At 38.3% G+C, this 14542-nt stretch overlaps 1 protein-coding gene across 1 annotated transcript in view; it reads left to right on the forward strand.

Annotated features, from left to right (window-relative positions):
* Positions 1-10117, forward strand: part of CEP104 (centrosomal protein 104) — a 113218-nt gene extending 103101 nt beyond the window's left edge. The window contains exons 21-22 of the mRNA XM_063436570.1: positions 6188-6278; positions 9525-10117. Coding sequence (XP_063292640.1) covers positions 6188-6278; positions 9525-9667 — 234 coding nt within the window. The 3' untranslated portion in view covers positions 9668-10117. The remainder of the gene's footprint in view (positions 1-6187; positions 6279-9524) is intronic.
* Positions 10118-14542: the final 4425 nt, after the last annotated feature.

Genomic DNA, 14542 nt, shown 5'->3' on the forward strand with positions numbered 1-14542 from the left:
CACAGCTTTAAATGGCAATATACATGAGTTGTGCCAGGTGCTTCACTCTTTTCTTGATTTTGCCAAATATTTTTAGGAGGGGGAGGTGAATATGTTCACAGTATGTTTAGTGTAAAGCTAATTACACGGTTTCCACTAAAAACACCATAGAGAATATTTCTTTCATGCCTTCATAGTTTTTTTTTTTTTTTTCTGTAAGCGATATTGGCAAAGTAGCTATATTAACCGACACAGAGTTATAATTTCAAATAAAAGGCATGCTGTTTTCATGTCTGTTCATTTGCTGCTTACATTCCAGCATAGCAGTCATGTTTCATGGTTTTTCTTTTAATTGAAAATACAATATCTGTATGAAGGGCATTTCTTTGTTACATGATATTTCAGTTCAATCCATTCGGAGATTAAGTAGATGGGCTTTGGCAGTGAGGTAGTGTGTTAATTTTCAGTCTTTTCTTCTTCAAATATATTGAAAATAAGAGTTCAGTAGACCAGGTTACAATGTACCCATTCCTGCTCTACGGATACAGGGATAAAGTTGACTCCAGGGATTGATGGTCCATTTAAACGAAAGCTTGTGCAGATCACTTAGACATCGACACCCAAGACCGTGCTTTTCTAAGAAAATATAAAAACGTTTTAATGAATCTGTTTACTTGGCTACTTTTCTCCGACTGTCTCCATCCTCTAAATATCATTTGCCCAAAATACTGTGGTACAGTGCTAACTTTGACCTCTGTAGTTGTTTTTTTGTTTTGTTTTTGTTTTTGAAGCAAGCATAAATTTGGAATTTTCAATGCAAATTCATGACATGGGTCTGCAGCAGAGCTTTTGAAAGGGGGATATATATGGGACATTTTGCAAAATTAAAATAAGTCTGTAAGAGATATGTTTAAATATCTTTCACTGTATACGTAGTTATTGGTAGACCTATCTAGGCTTTTATGTCATTTTCATGGTTTCAGAGTGAATGTGAAGATTCTGTTTTCTTGATGAATAGGCAGATTATTTTGGAATTGCAATGAAAGGGCAGATATGTTGAGATATGGGGTAAGTAGGAAGAGTTTTTTTTAGACTGGAAGAGGATATTCCCATGGCTGAATTTGAAGATTATTGAAGTAGATAGGTCATATCTCATGGTCTTGGCATGCTTTGAGCGATTAAATGGGTAAATGAGATGCTTTTACGGTCTTAAAGTGGGTCTGCCAACAAACTATACATTTATAGTCTCCAATGCAGTCAAAACATCTCATAAGATGAAGCAGAGGTTATGTTGTGTTTTGATAAAGTTCCTGAAGTAAGAAGTTAGTATAGCCCACAGGAGATGGTTTCATGCAAGTGTATTTACCCTCAGCTGCACACCTCAGCCACCACACACCAAGCGGGAATGTCACCTCTGGGGGTCATAAATTGATTGTTGTGATCTGGTGTAGACCAGGGGTACCGAAAAGTTAGATCCCCAGATGTTGTAGAACTACAACTCCCTTGATGCTTTGCATGCCTTTAGAATGACAAAGCATCATGGAAGCTGTAGTTTTAAAACATTTTGGGATCTACCCTTTGGGCACCCCTGGTGTAGACCCATGAAAAACGCACATTGCTGACATTTTAAATGTACAGAGCTACACTTAATTTTCTATGTGTATTCAGTAGCTTACTAGATATTTGATTGTGGGTTATTCTGAAAGTTTTTGTTTGAATATGGTGTGATCAGCGTGGCTACACTAAAATAGGTCAGGAAGCCACGTAAGAATTGTATACATTTTCTAAAATTTAAAAGCTTTGCTGGTAGGTTTTTGCAGGAAGTTTGACAGGTGTTTACTGTTAAAATGACTCAGAGTTCTTCACCTTTAAAAATAGCATCTAACTCCTACTGTTTTTAAAATAACTCTCTCAACTGTGTTTTGTATTTTTATAATTTGTTGGCGCTATATAAATATAATAAGAATAATAATAATTAGTACCAAGTGTTGGCTTTACTGAAAAGCAAATGTGTAGATCACGACAGTGATTTATAGGTGTGATGTGACACATACAAATAAAATGCTTTCACTTGTAAAATTCTATTAGCTTTTTCCTTTCATTTTCTTGATCAATGCATCTGATTACATTCCTGATAGCACAGTTTACACTTAAAATAGTTTTTTTTTGGTTTTTTTTTAAACCACACATTTACATAACACTTTTAGGATAACATGTATATGCCTAGTTCATCATTAAAGGCCCTGCCATGTTTAGAATAATCAGATGTTTGAATATAACCAATGCATAGTCCTCCGCCCAGTTACTTAGTATTGTGTTTCTGCAAACAGTTATCTAATATATGTTACTCCCTACCATTAGCATCCAATTTTTATAATGCCAGCATTGTATTGGATAAATACACAAGTCACTAGACATCCATTAACTGTCATTTATTTCAGCATTCATTATTTTTGAAAATATCAGAATTCACAAAGCAGTTGCTTTAAATTTCTAAAACCTAGGTTTACAAAAAGTGATCCCTGGTTGTAATTTCTATGTGATATTGTATGTTTAAAGTACAGTCTACAAACCTTGATTACTTATAGTTGAGACCAGTTACTTCCCATTTATATGTAGTAAAAGAGGGATCCAAACATGGCGTGCACAGATTCACACATTCCCCCTTTAAAGGAATACTCTAAGCACCATAACCACTACAGCATTCTGTAATAGTTCTAGTGCCATCAGTGCCTTGAGAGCCTACAATGAAAGTAGTAAAACAATTGATGTTCTCCGCCTATAACTTTGCTGCTAAAGCTAATACCTTTACTTGAGCACAGGAGGGGCAGAAGCAGACTACACCTGGGGACACTTCTTCACCTTGTCATTTGAAGGTATGATGGAGCAAGGGGACTCATAACCACTTAATTGAGATTCAATGGTTTTGGTGCCTGTAGTGTTCCTATAAGTAACTTCATTTTCATGCCTTTTCTCCCTGCTCAAATCTTCTTACTTTGCTTAAAGGAACACTCCAAGCACCATAACAACTACAGCCCACTTTAGTAGTTATGGTACCAGAAATGTCCTGGTACCATCCCATGGTACGTATTCAAACCATCCTGGTATTGTTTGACAGTTTAGCTTGTCATTTGCACCACTTCCAGTTTTCTCCTGCAGGAGAAGCCTGATGTATCTATAGAAGAAAGAACTGCTGGTTCAAGGTTGTTTTTGTTAGATTAGAGTGCTCAGCTGACACTCTCAGCCAGTGAGCGCGGTCCTGCACTGCCATTTTCAGCTCTGTAGAGTTAACCAGATTCTCCTGCAGATGCTGTGGTCATTGGTGCCCAGCAGAACTGTTATGTTGCCAGACTGTGCTAAAATGGTTTAACTGCTTACTGTGGAGTGGCACCAGGGCAGTACTGGTTATGCTTTCTGCAACATAAGCCAGTACTTTAGCTATGCCTTCCCTTTTCACCAGTGTTAACTTTGGCGGCAAATTTCAATTTAGTTTTCAGTTATAGTCTTTTGACTTAAAAGCCATTTTAGTTTTAGTCGTATTTTACCCATCTGAATTGTTCTAGTTTTAGTCAACTAAATCTCCAGTAGGTTTTAGTCAACTCAATCTCCAGTAGACACGACTAAAAGCTAATGAGGTTAGTTAAAACCTCTATCTGTCTCTTTTGCTCCTTCCCCAGCCCCTCTGTGCCTTTGTGTCCTCCCAGCCCCTCTAGGTGTCTCTCTCCCAAGCCCTGGTCTGTCTTTTTGGCCTCTTCCACAGCCCCTCTGTGCAGTGTTAATTTTGGCAGCAAATTTCTATTTAGTTTTAGTCATAGTCTTTTGACTAAAATGCCATTTTAATTTTAGTCATATTTTAGTCACCTGAATTGTTAGTTTTAGTTGACTAAATCTTAAAAATTTTAGTCGACAAAATTAGCACTGCTTTTCACAAAACTTCTTTCTGATTAGATAGTAGACTCTGTACCTCAACCAACAAGAAATGCTAAGAGGAAAGGAGGCAGATGATAGGAGAACAGTGATTGGCTGCGGGGCAGAGTGATGTCAGCAGCTCATCTCTTCTTTTTCATTGGCTGAGCCGAGTACACAGAGTCTAATATGGAAGTTAAAAGGGCAAAATTACACTGCAAAAAACTGCAAACTAATGAAAATGAGACTCAAATGCACATAAGCTGTGTAGCTGCCCAGAAGTTGCCTGAAGTGTACCTTTAAACACTTGACTGAAATAATACTAGCCAAACTAACCAATTACCATGTCACTACCAAAGTCAAACGCCTCTTCTCTCTACTTGTCGTCCAAGATTGTATTTGACACAGTGGACCACCCTCAACATTTCATTCCGCTGACATCTCTAGTACCATGATTTTCTGGCTCATCTGGTATTGCTTGAACTGTTCTTCAGCATGTCCTTCGTAGACACCATCTCCTCTCAAATTTCTTCTTTCTATTGGGGCATATCCATGTACACAATCTCTACACAACCCGTATTGATTACTTTGAATTTCACTACTACCTTTGTGCTGATACTTATCCTATCTTGGCCTATCGTTCGTTCTAATTTATTGTTTTATTTACTGTCTATATGAAATCTGTTTCTGAATTACATTCTGCTACTTGCATCTTTATTTTTTTTATTTTTTAAAACAAGCTGTTTGTAATACTTTATTCACCTTTAGTTATAATACTATGATTATATGTCATTGTTGATAATGCCTATTTAATCTTCAATCATGGATTCACAGACTCATTTGCTAGACTTATTTACTAAACCGTTTTTTTTTTTTTTTTGCAAATCTGTTTTATTGATGTGGAACAGAAAAAGTATGAGGCTCGCAGGCCTCCAGAGACATAACATAGTAAATAAGTATAGCAATTGGCGTTTAGCATGTTGAGTACAAGTTTCAACAAAACAAGTTTAGTTACATTGTATGAAGTGTTAAAGATACGGATACAGATACGACCATGGGGTCATAATATGTCTAAGTATCTTGGGAATGCATTTCCTAGTAAGTCACCTTCCTTTGTGAGGTGGGTGTGTGCGGTAGGTCAGCTTTTTTTTTTTTTTACTCTCGGGTTGTCCCCGTGTGCTATCCTCATCTGTTGCAGTCAGTGATACCATGAATAGCTGTTGCTTTCCTATTGTCAAGAACGGGTAAGGTGTCGTTCAGAGAGTTGGTTAGATGGAGAAAGGGTAAGGTAAAGGAGATAGGTATGAGGGGGTTTTCCCCTTTCATCTTCGGCACCCCCTGCGGGCGAGTACTATGTGTGTCGTCATTGCCTGTCGTGAGCAGTCCATCGCTAGTGGAGTTTCGTATGGTGCGTATGTGTAAGGTTGTGTGATATTCCACGGAGATGTACTGGTTGGTCAGTGCTATGTCTAGCTGGGTGGTGTTGGTACGGTCTCCGTCCCTAAGTGTAGCTATCCGGGATTCTGTCGGTGTTGCAGTGGGACCAGCCCACCGAACGCCCAACCATGCGTAGTTTTTCGCATTTGATTTCCGCGACCTTGTGTCAGTGTGCGCATGGCAGTGTCGGTCAGAGTGGCCATCTGTCGTGTCGCCTCAATTTGTGTGTGCGTGAAAGTTTGTAAAATACAATGTATAGTCTGTTATCAGGCAGTAGATGCCCTTATGTAATCAGTCTATAGCCGAGGTACATCTCACCTGAGGATGAATGCTGGTACGGAATCAGGCTGTGATCGGTTGTGGATCGGTCTCCCGTCACTCCTTCTCCCGGAGGCACCGGTGTTATTTACTAAACTTAACATTCATTATCTGCTTCCTTATTTTACCGATCTCTTCGTTTACTATCCATCAGTTTTAGAATAAAAGTCTTCACTCTTGTCTACCAAGCTTGAACATTGATCTTGTATACCTATGCTCTTCTTTCATTACTTCACCCTATGCCCATCTCCAAAGCTTCTCCCGTGCCGTATCTATTCTCTGGGATTCCTTTTTTTTTATTTATTTTTTTACGCCAGACTTTTTTCCACTATACCTGTGCTAGGCTAACCTGTGAATGGAAGATTGTGAACTAATTCTTCAAACATGTTCTCTAATTTACTGAAAAATGTGTAAGCATTAAAAGATCAAGTCAAACTACCATAGTTACATCACGATACCTCAAAAAGTATGTTCTAAGTGTGATTGCTTGGCACAATGCAGTCTGAATTTAGAAAGCAACATTGTTACCGGTTTTATTCTATTCTAGGCTTGGAAATATCATCTCATGGGAAAAGATGGGTGCAAAATGAATCCTCGTAGGACCCAGGCCCTTCAAAGAACACAGCTAGCATCACATGGTCAGTTATTTCACCACCATAACATAACTACTATTACTCCTGTAGCTGGTTTTAATAAATGAGAAGGGGACAATTTTACCAAATAAAGCGAATATACCTTTTGCATATTGTTACTTCTTACACAAGAACAGTCATGTTTGATGCAAGTATGTTTTTTTTTTATTCCATCACATGATAGTTACTATTATCATTAAAAATGTTCTTTGTGTGTCTGTTTTTTTATTTATACATTAATATTTTGCTCCAAGTTATGGCCTGAAAATGTTATTTTTGCTTTGTTTAGTGGTTAGAAATATATTTAAAAGTTACAAATATGTAGAACTTGCTGCCTTTTTTGACTATCCAAATATTGCTCTCCAACCCAGGTTTGCTTTGCCTTTCACTGCATATTTTTACTTGTATTGCTTTAGAAGGTTTACATGTTAGGGCAATTAATTCTAATCAGATGTATACCATGTTTTGTATTTTCAGATGTATTCTGATTGAGTGGAAATACATAGCAGCCAATCAAATACAGCCTTTAGTTGAATATTTTTCTTTTCTTCCTGCAACTCTCAGTATCTGCTTTCTCTGTAATGCAGCTTCTCAATCTAAGTAGAGTGACAAGATTTGATCAGTTGATTAACGAATAGCTCTAGAGTAAGTAGCAAGTTGTCCAGGCTATTCACCAAACCTGTATACAAACCTGTCAGTCATACAATTTGTAAATTAAAGGTTCACGTAAAGCAGGATTATTAAATACAAAATGGAGAAATAAAGTAAACAGAGTGCAGGTCAGGAGTCCGGATACAAGTCAAGGGCTCATGAGCTGCACCACTGTAACTACCTAATAGGGTAGGAAATAGGAGAAAGTGATGTATAGAATCCCACAAGGGGAAACTATCAGGAGAGCTCCACTGGTATAAGAAATGAGGAAGGGGGGCCCTACCTTTAATCAGTCTAAGGATAAAAAGGGATATGCAAACAAAAGTATAACTTGAAAAAAAGGGAGATCTACTAAACTGTGCACAGGGGATCCATTATCTGGTGTACTAAATAGCATCGAACTTCCAGTTCTCCTAGTGTCTGACTGACTGGAAGGTAGTGTAAACGAGGTTAGGGAGAGAGAAAAGGCACAGGGTCCACAGAGAACAAGGGACCAGGTAATCTGGTCTAAACGCAGATGAAAAGCCTCAAATTAAAAAAAATCTCTCAAATCACCCTAAGAGTTAACTTGACACTGTAGTCTGACCACTAGTGTCTATCTGAACCAACTCTCCCTACTAAAGTTATAAAAAAATAAACAGAATTGGATAAAAAGAAAGGAGGTTTTGCGCACACATTGGACGTATAGTAAATTCTGAAAGATAAACAACTTTCATAGGGCAATATATAAAATCCCAATAATAATAATAAAGCACTCACACTTTAGAGAGCCATATAAGTCGGCTCTCTACTTTGAAGACACATAAAGTATTTCCAGTAAAGTGCTCTTGTGCAGATTGGTCCCACCATCAGATTTCGTCTGGATATAATCAGGAACCAGGATAAGTTGAAAGTAAAATACTTTATTCACAATAAAAGATAAAAAAACGACTATAGTGCTAGTTTTTTTTTTTTTATCTTTTATTGTGAATAAAGTATTTTACTTTCAACTTATCCTGGTTCCTGATTATATCCAGACGAAATCTGATGGTGGGACCAATCTGCACAAGAGCACTTTACTGGAAATACTTTGTGTCTTCAAAGTAGAGAGCCGACTTATATGGCTCTCTAAAGTGTGAGTGCTTCATATTACTCTTTTTATTATTATTATTGGGATTTTATATATTGCCCTATGAAAGTTGTTTATCTTTCAGAATTTACTATACGTCCAATGTGTGCGCAAAACCTCCTTTCTTTTTATCCAATTCTGTACATGTAAGTGTTTTTTGGTGACAAAAACACGGGTTGGTTTGTTTGACCCACTGGGATTTTATGTACATATTTGTATAGCGCCATTTCACCTATTTTCTGTGTTTGTATAAAAAAATAAACACCTAAAAATCAATAACCATAGTGGTAACAAAAAGAAAAAAAGTGCTACTGAGTACAGTGATTAAAGAACGCGTGTTTCGGCGTATTCAAAACGCCATCGTCAGGAACCTGTGAGCAGCTTGTTGTTTCATTTAAATACCTATTGCTGATGAGACATGGCCATCAGCTGTTTAATGTGGTAGGCCCCGAGAGGCGGAGTGTCTAGACTCTGTTCCGCTGTGTACCGGTGGTGTGGCATGTCGTCACATATTCTACATCTCAAAATCATAGTGAAGACGCACCCAGCTGATGAGGTAGCTCAGCTGGTAAAATCCCCAACCACAAAGCCTGCTCAAAAAAGCAAGGCCACAGGTTCAAATCCCAGCAGGGTCAACCCAGCTCCCCATCCCTCTGAGGTTGGCAAAACGAGCACCATCAATGGGGCAACAATAACATACACCACTATTCAGCTGCCGACCTGGCCAGCTGTGAGAGCGCAGGCTGAGTCCCACTGTTTGCATATCCCTTTTTATCCTTCAATTCATTATACCAGTGGAGCTCTCCTGATTTTAGTTTCTATACATCACTTTCTCCTATATCCAGGATTATTAAATAACCTTGAAAATGACCAAAGTCAAATTTATTATTAATAGTAAAGTTGGAACAGTTATTTTGTATATAATTGTTTTTCTCATAAAGAAGCCTTTGATTGGAAGATTTAACTTGTTCTGAGCCCCCCCTTACAAGGGGAAAAAACGAGAAGGAGGGAAGAGTGGACAAAATATAGCAGAGGGGGGGGGGGTCATGGATTCTGTGCAAGTCTGAGTTGAAAAATATGTCGAATCCTAAACACAACATAGAAGGTTCCAGTTCTTTTCAAACGTCTGGTTTGTGTAATATATTGTAAATGACCTAATGTAATTTCCAAGGTTCCAGGTGTACAATATTAATATTCTCAATTGCCCTATAGCAGTGTCTCTTCAAATCATTAGCTGCTAATTAAAACAAGAACAAGTGTTTAAAACATTTATTGGAATCAAGATTAACTGCATTCACAGTGTGGTGATTAGAAACAGGCACAGTTTACGCAATACTCGATTGAGTGTGTTTTTTGAAAGTTTCTGTATGTTGAAACCTTCAAAAAACATCTAAACATTGGAGGAAAACAGGCATTGGAAGACCTGTAAATGTTAAACCTTTCCTTCCTGATACTAGTTTATGTGCTTTTATTCTTTCCCTTTCTTTACACAGCAGCCATTAAAGTGGGCGGATCAACCATAACCAAACCAGGAGCCACCGGAGCAAAACAACGCGCTCCCACTATTGGGAGCAAAATTCCAGCCCCAAGAGCCGGATTGAATAAAATCACAAGCAAAGCACAGCCAAAACGATGACTCCAGTGACACTGGCTAGTCTTCCTAAAGTGTTGTCGTACCAATATTAGTTTACTCTAATATTATATCCCGCACGCATTAGGTGTAGTCACTTTTCCACAGATGTCTATCATTGCAACTAGAGCTTTTATGAGCAATATACAATCATTATCTTGTATTTCACTCAGTTCACAAGATTTATTATATACTCATTGTTGGGAAAAAAAACCACCTTGTTCAGTGATATTCCCATGATTTTGTAAGCCTGACATAACCTAGAAGTACATTAGGTGTTTGGTATGTGGACCACACATTAGTAATTAATTTATATTTCATACAGATTTTTTTTTGTTTATTTTGCTGAAAATCTGTATCCCTATATAAAAGGACGTTTGCTGAAATTTTTTTATGATTGTGGAAATAGTTTTATTTGTCAAGATATATTTTAATCCCTCAATATGGCATGTGGAAGTCCTTTTAAAAGGGAGTAATTAAATTATTTTTTAAATAGGATATGATATATAATTTTTTTTTTATACATTTTTTTTTTCTTGGTTCTCTATACACCATGATCACAACTCATTGAACTGGTTGTGGTACTATTTGTCTCTAGGTGGTATCACCATGGATTTCTGTCAAGCCATTTTGAAGCATTTTTAATGGACACCATAGTCACCAGAACAAATACAGCTTAGAGTAGTTGTTCTTGTGTATATAGCCTGTCCTTGCAAGCAGTTTCATGTAAACAGTGCTTTTTCAGAGAAAAGCCAGTGTTTACATTATTGCCTAGGGATACCTCCAGTGGCAGTCACTCAGACGGCCACTGTGCGGCACTGACCTTCAGCTTCTCCACACTGTGCATGAAGGCACTGATCTTTCCCCATAGATATGCATTGAGTCTATGAGGAGAGGCTGATTGGCTCAGGGCGGCGTTTTGCCTATGGGAAAGCATTGGGTTTACTAAGATAATCAAGTTTAATGGTCGCAGCCATGGGGCGGAACATGGGTGGAGTCTGCCCCAACCGAATCTGCACGGTGCTGGAAAAAGAGTATATCACTTTTTTTAACCAGAGGTTATGGGGACTGGGGGCCTAAACTGGTATTTAGTCCTATAGTGTCAAGAATGCACATTTGCATTACTGACACTATAGTGTTCCTTTAACATAAACTGGTATTCTGCGGCACCCATTATCTGTCCACCTATGCAGCCACACTAAGTGCAAATCCATGCAATTTTGAATTCATATGCTGGGTATTGGTGTTAATTTTGGAAAATAACAATTTTAGTCAACTAAAATTTAGTCGACTAAAATTAAAGCAATGCAAATGACTAAAATAGGACTAAAACTAAAATGGCTTTTTAGGTAAAAGACTATGACTAAAACTAAATTCAATTGCCGCCAACATTAACACTGCACAAAGGGGCTGAGGACGGGCAATCCCCCCCTGCCTCCCCTAAAAACAGGACTTGGGAGTGAGACACATAATGGGCAAAAGAGACGGACAGAGGCTTAACTAAAGACTCTTATAAGTTTGCAAAAGGGGCACGCTGTGATTGCTGGAGCCACCCTGTTTTTTTGTTAAATGTCTCTAACAGTATGACACGAAACAAGAGAAGAGCTCTCATAGACTCACAGTACCATTCCAATGAGCTGCACTAGTTATGGTTCTTATTGTGTTTATTAACTGCAAAGATTCTATAACTTTTTTTTTTATTATTATTTTTTTTTTAAATATATGCTTAGAAGTTAAAAATGTGTGTTCTTAGAACAACATTTATGTATAAAAGGGAGAACATTAATGAAGTAAAACATTAAAATTACATAGTACATCCACATATGCCATGGTAGAAATATTTTGGAGAAAAATAAATACATGCACTTTGGAATTAATCTAGGTACTTCAAATATTTACATGTTTTACCATTTTCACATGCTTTTTTTTTTAATATAAATAATTTGTGTGTTCTAAATGCACTACACTTTAAAATGCTTATATTTTCACATGAGCAAAATGTTATTTTAGAATGCTTCTAGAATGGTGAAACAATAGCATGCATCTTTTAACAAGCATTGTATGTTTTCTTTCCTGCCTGTGATTGATCTGCTTTAATATGGATTGATATGATGCAAAGGGATCAGTTTGCAGAGTCAATAGAAGTAATTTGTTGCTTTATTTATATATTTATTCTTTCTTCATGTGACGACAACGTTCGCTCTCACTGCAAGAGCGATGCGAGACTCACCAGCACCAATAACCTTGTCTCTGTTAATACATGTCACATTGGCACTCGATGAAGTCCGAGCACACCATTCGCTGATGTGCTATGAGCATTACAAAGGAAAACATCAGGAATACTAAAGAGTACATTTTTTTTTTCATTGCTTAAAAGTTCTGTTTGCATTTGCATGTGAATGTTTGCTTCAATTAAAGTACTTTAGCTGTATTTTATATTTCTTTTCTGATCTCCTTACAAGGATGTAGAGGCATCTTGGGGATTAAAAAGTTAACTTCTTTTATGCTGGCTTGCGTCATTATTTTTTTCTTTTAGTTTTTTTATATATACATACATATATATATATATATATATATATATATAATTATATAATATACTTGTGTTTTCTTGTAAGCCGTGTGTAAATCCAAGATAAAAAAAAATAAATCTGTTTTTTTTTTTTTTAAAACCACCTGTCAATTTCTGTCTCTGTGTAAGTGACTCTAACAACCTTTATTTTTTTTTCGACCACCGAACCGAAGGCAATATTTTTGGGAAGAGTTATGTGCTGCAGGACCACACTGTGATTGTACTTTTACAATATAGGGGGAAACACATAATATGTTAAAAACAAAAAAAACGGGTATTCACGGAACTCTCAAATTTCGCATATTAAATTTAGATGGGAAAACTGAGTCAAAGATAGCTGATCTGGAAAATTATTTTACTCTGCCATAATCACAACTTTGCTATTTTTGCCTCAGCTTTGCCACACAGAATTTATTTGTGAAAATTCTGAGTAACTTTAGAATGTTCACATTCACAGTTTGTAAAATAGTTTCACAAAAATATATCTATTTACATTACAAACAGAATTAAAGGATGCCAGTATTAAAAAAAATAGAGAAAATGACAAATAGGTACATAGAAAATAAAATACAGCGCAATAAATTGTTTGCCTCTTTAAATTTACATTAAATGCTTAAAGGGACACTATAGGCACCCAGACCACCTTAGCTACGAGGTTGCCCTGATGCGATTGAAGTGCTTGCTACAGATGCGCATCAGTTTCCCAATGGGGAGGAGGTGGAGCCTGATCCAGTGCCAAGGGTAAGGTTTTACCCTTTCTGCACTGTAGAGGGAGGGGCATGCAAGAAAGAGGGGGGCACGAAACTGAGCTATCATGCTAGAAATACAATTTTGTATTCCTAGCCTATTGTTTCTGTGACGGCTGCCCCGGGCTCTTTAAATTTACATTAAATGCTTAAAGGGACACTATAGGCACCCAGACCACCTTAGCTACGAGGTTGCCCTAATGCGATTGAAGTGCTTGCTACAGATGCGCATCAGTTTCCCAATGGGGAGGAGGTGGAGCCTGATCCAGTGCCAAGGGTAAGGTTTTACCCTTTCTGCACTGTAGAGGGAGGGGCATGCAAGAAAGAGGGGGGGCACGAAACTGAGCTATCATGCTAGAAATACAATTTTGTATTCCTAGCCTATTGTTTCTGTGACGGCTGCCCCGGGCTAGCTGGAGGTTGGACTGTCTAAGGATGCTCCTAGTGCTCACCAAGGAATGGTCCGCACCAGACACCATAAGTACTGCAGGCCTCACGAATCGCTGCAGATTGGTTGGGGTCTCGCCGTCTCCTTTCCACCCTGGACCTACGACCAGGCTTCAGTGGGTGAACCTCTCTTCCTTCAGAGAGCGAAGCAAGATCAGCTGTAGAGCTCTTACAAGAGCGAGTGATTAGCATCCAGGGGAGTATACAGAGTATAGCAATCCCCAGTGTGATATAGCAGTACCCTACAACACGAGTCAAGGCTGCAAGTTGAGGGTAAGAAGGTCTAGTTTATTGAGCAACTTGCATTTCTTATATACACATTTTCAGGCCAGAGGCACACCCCCTGGACCTGATGGAACACAGGGACAAAAGGAACATGAACCAATGGGAACAATAATTAGCACTGTAACACTCCCAGACACAGTCAGCAATCCCTCCCCTCTTCCTGTGATATCATTAAGCTAGCTAATGGAACACCTTAATTATCCACAGGCAGAAAATATCCAGGTTTACCCAAAACTACAGCATATCCCCCTAAATCCTACATCCCTGTATAGCCCTAATCTGGGTGAACAACATATCCAAACATCATCCAGATCAGAGTAGGGGTTCAAAAGTTTTATGGAAGTCTCTTTTGACTTCGGTCTATTTCCACGATTCTAATTAGAGGTTGAATAGACGAACAGAGACGTTCAGGCGCCAAGGTAGTGGTGAATGGCGTTCGGTAGATTACTTCTACCGAACGGCATTCTGTTCATGTGCATTTTGATGAAATTGGATGGAAGTGGAAGTCCCAGCGGTGTTTGTGCCACCGAGTGTCCGATTTTAGTTCCATGCACTCCACGGCAAAACACCGCTGCCCACGTTCGGCTAAACAAGATGGCCGCCACCACATGTTCGGCTATACGAACGGCGACCACCCAGCCGTTCGTCGATTAGCTGCGGTTTAACTACAGCTTCTGGGGGGTAAACAAGCAGCACACTCACTTGCGGGTGGTCTGGCTGTTCAACAGTTTGCTTGGTAAACCCCATTTACTGAACCATATAGAGAAAAAGGCATGAACAAGCCTTTTTACAGTCTTGGGACAAAGTTTTAGACATGGGCTATAGTCCTGGGGC

This window comes from Pelobates fuscus, chromosome 11 (genome assembly GCF_036172605.1).
Source record: "Pelobates fuscus isolate aPelFus1 chromosome 11, aPelFus1.pri, whole genome shotgun sequence".
In the NCBI taxonomy this organism is placed as follows: Eukaryota; Metazoa; Chordata; class Amphibia; order Anura; family Pelobatidae; genus Pelobates; species Pelobates fuscus.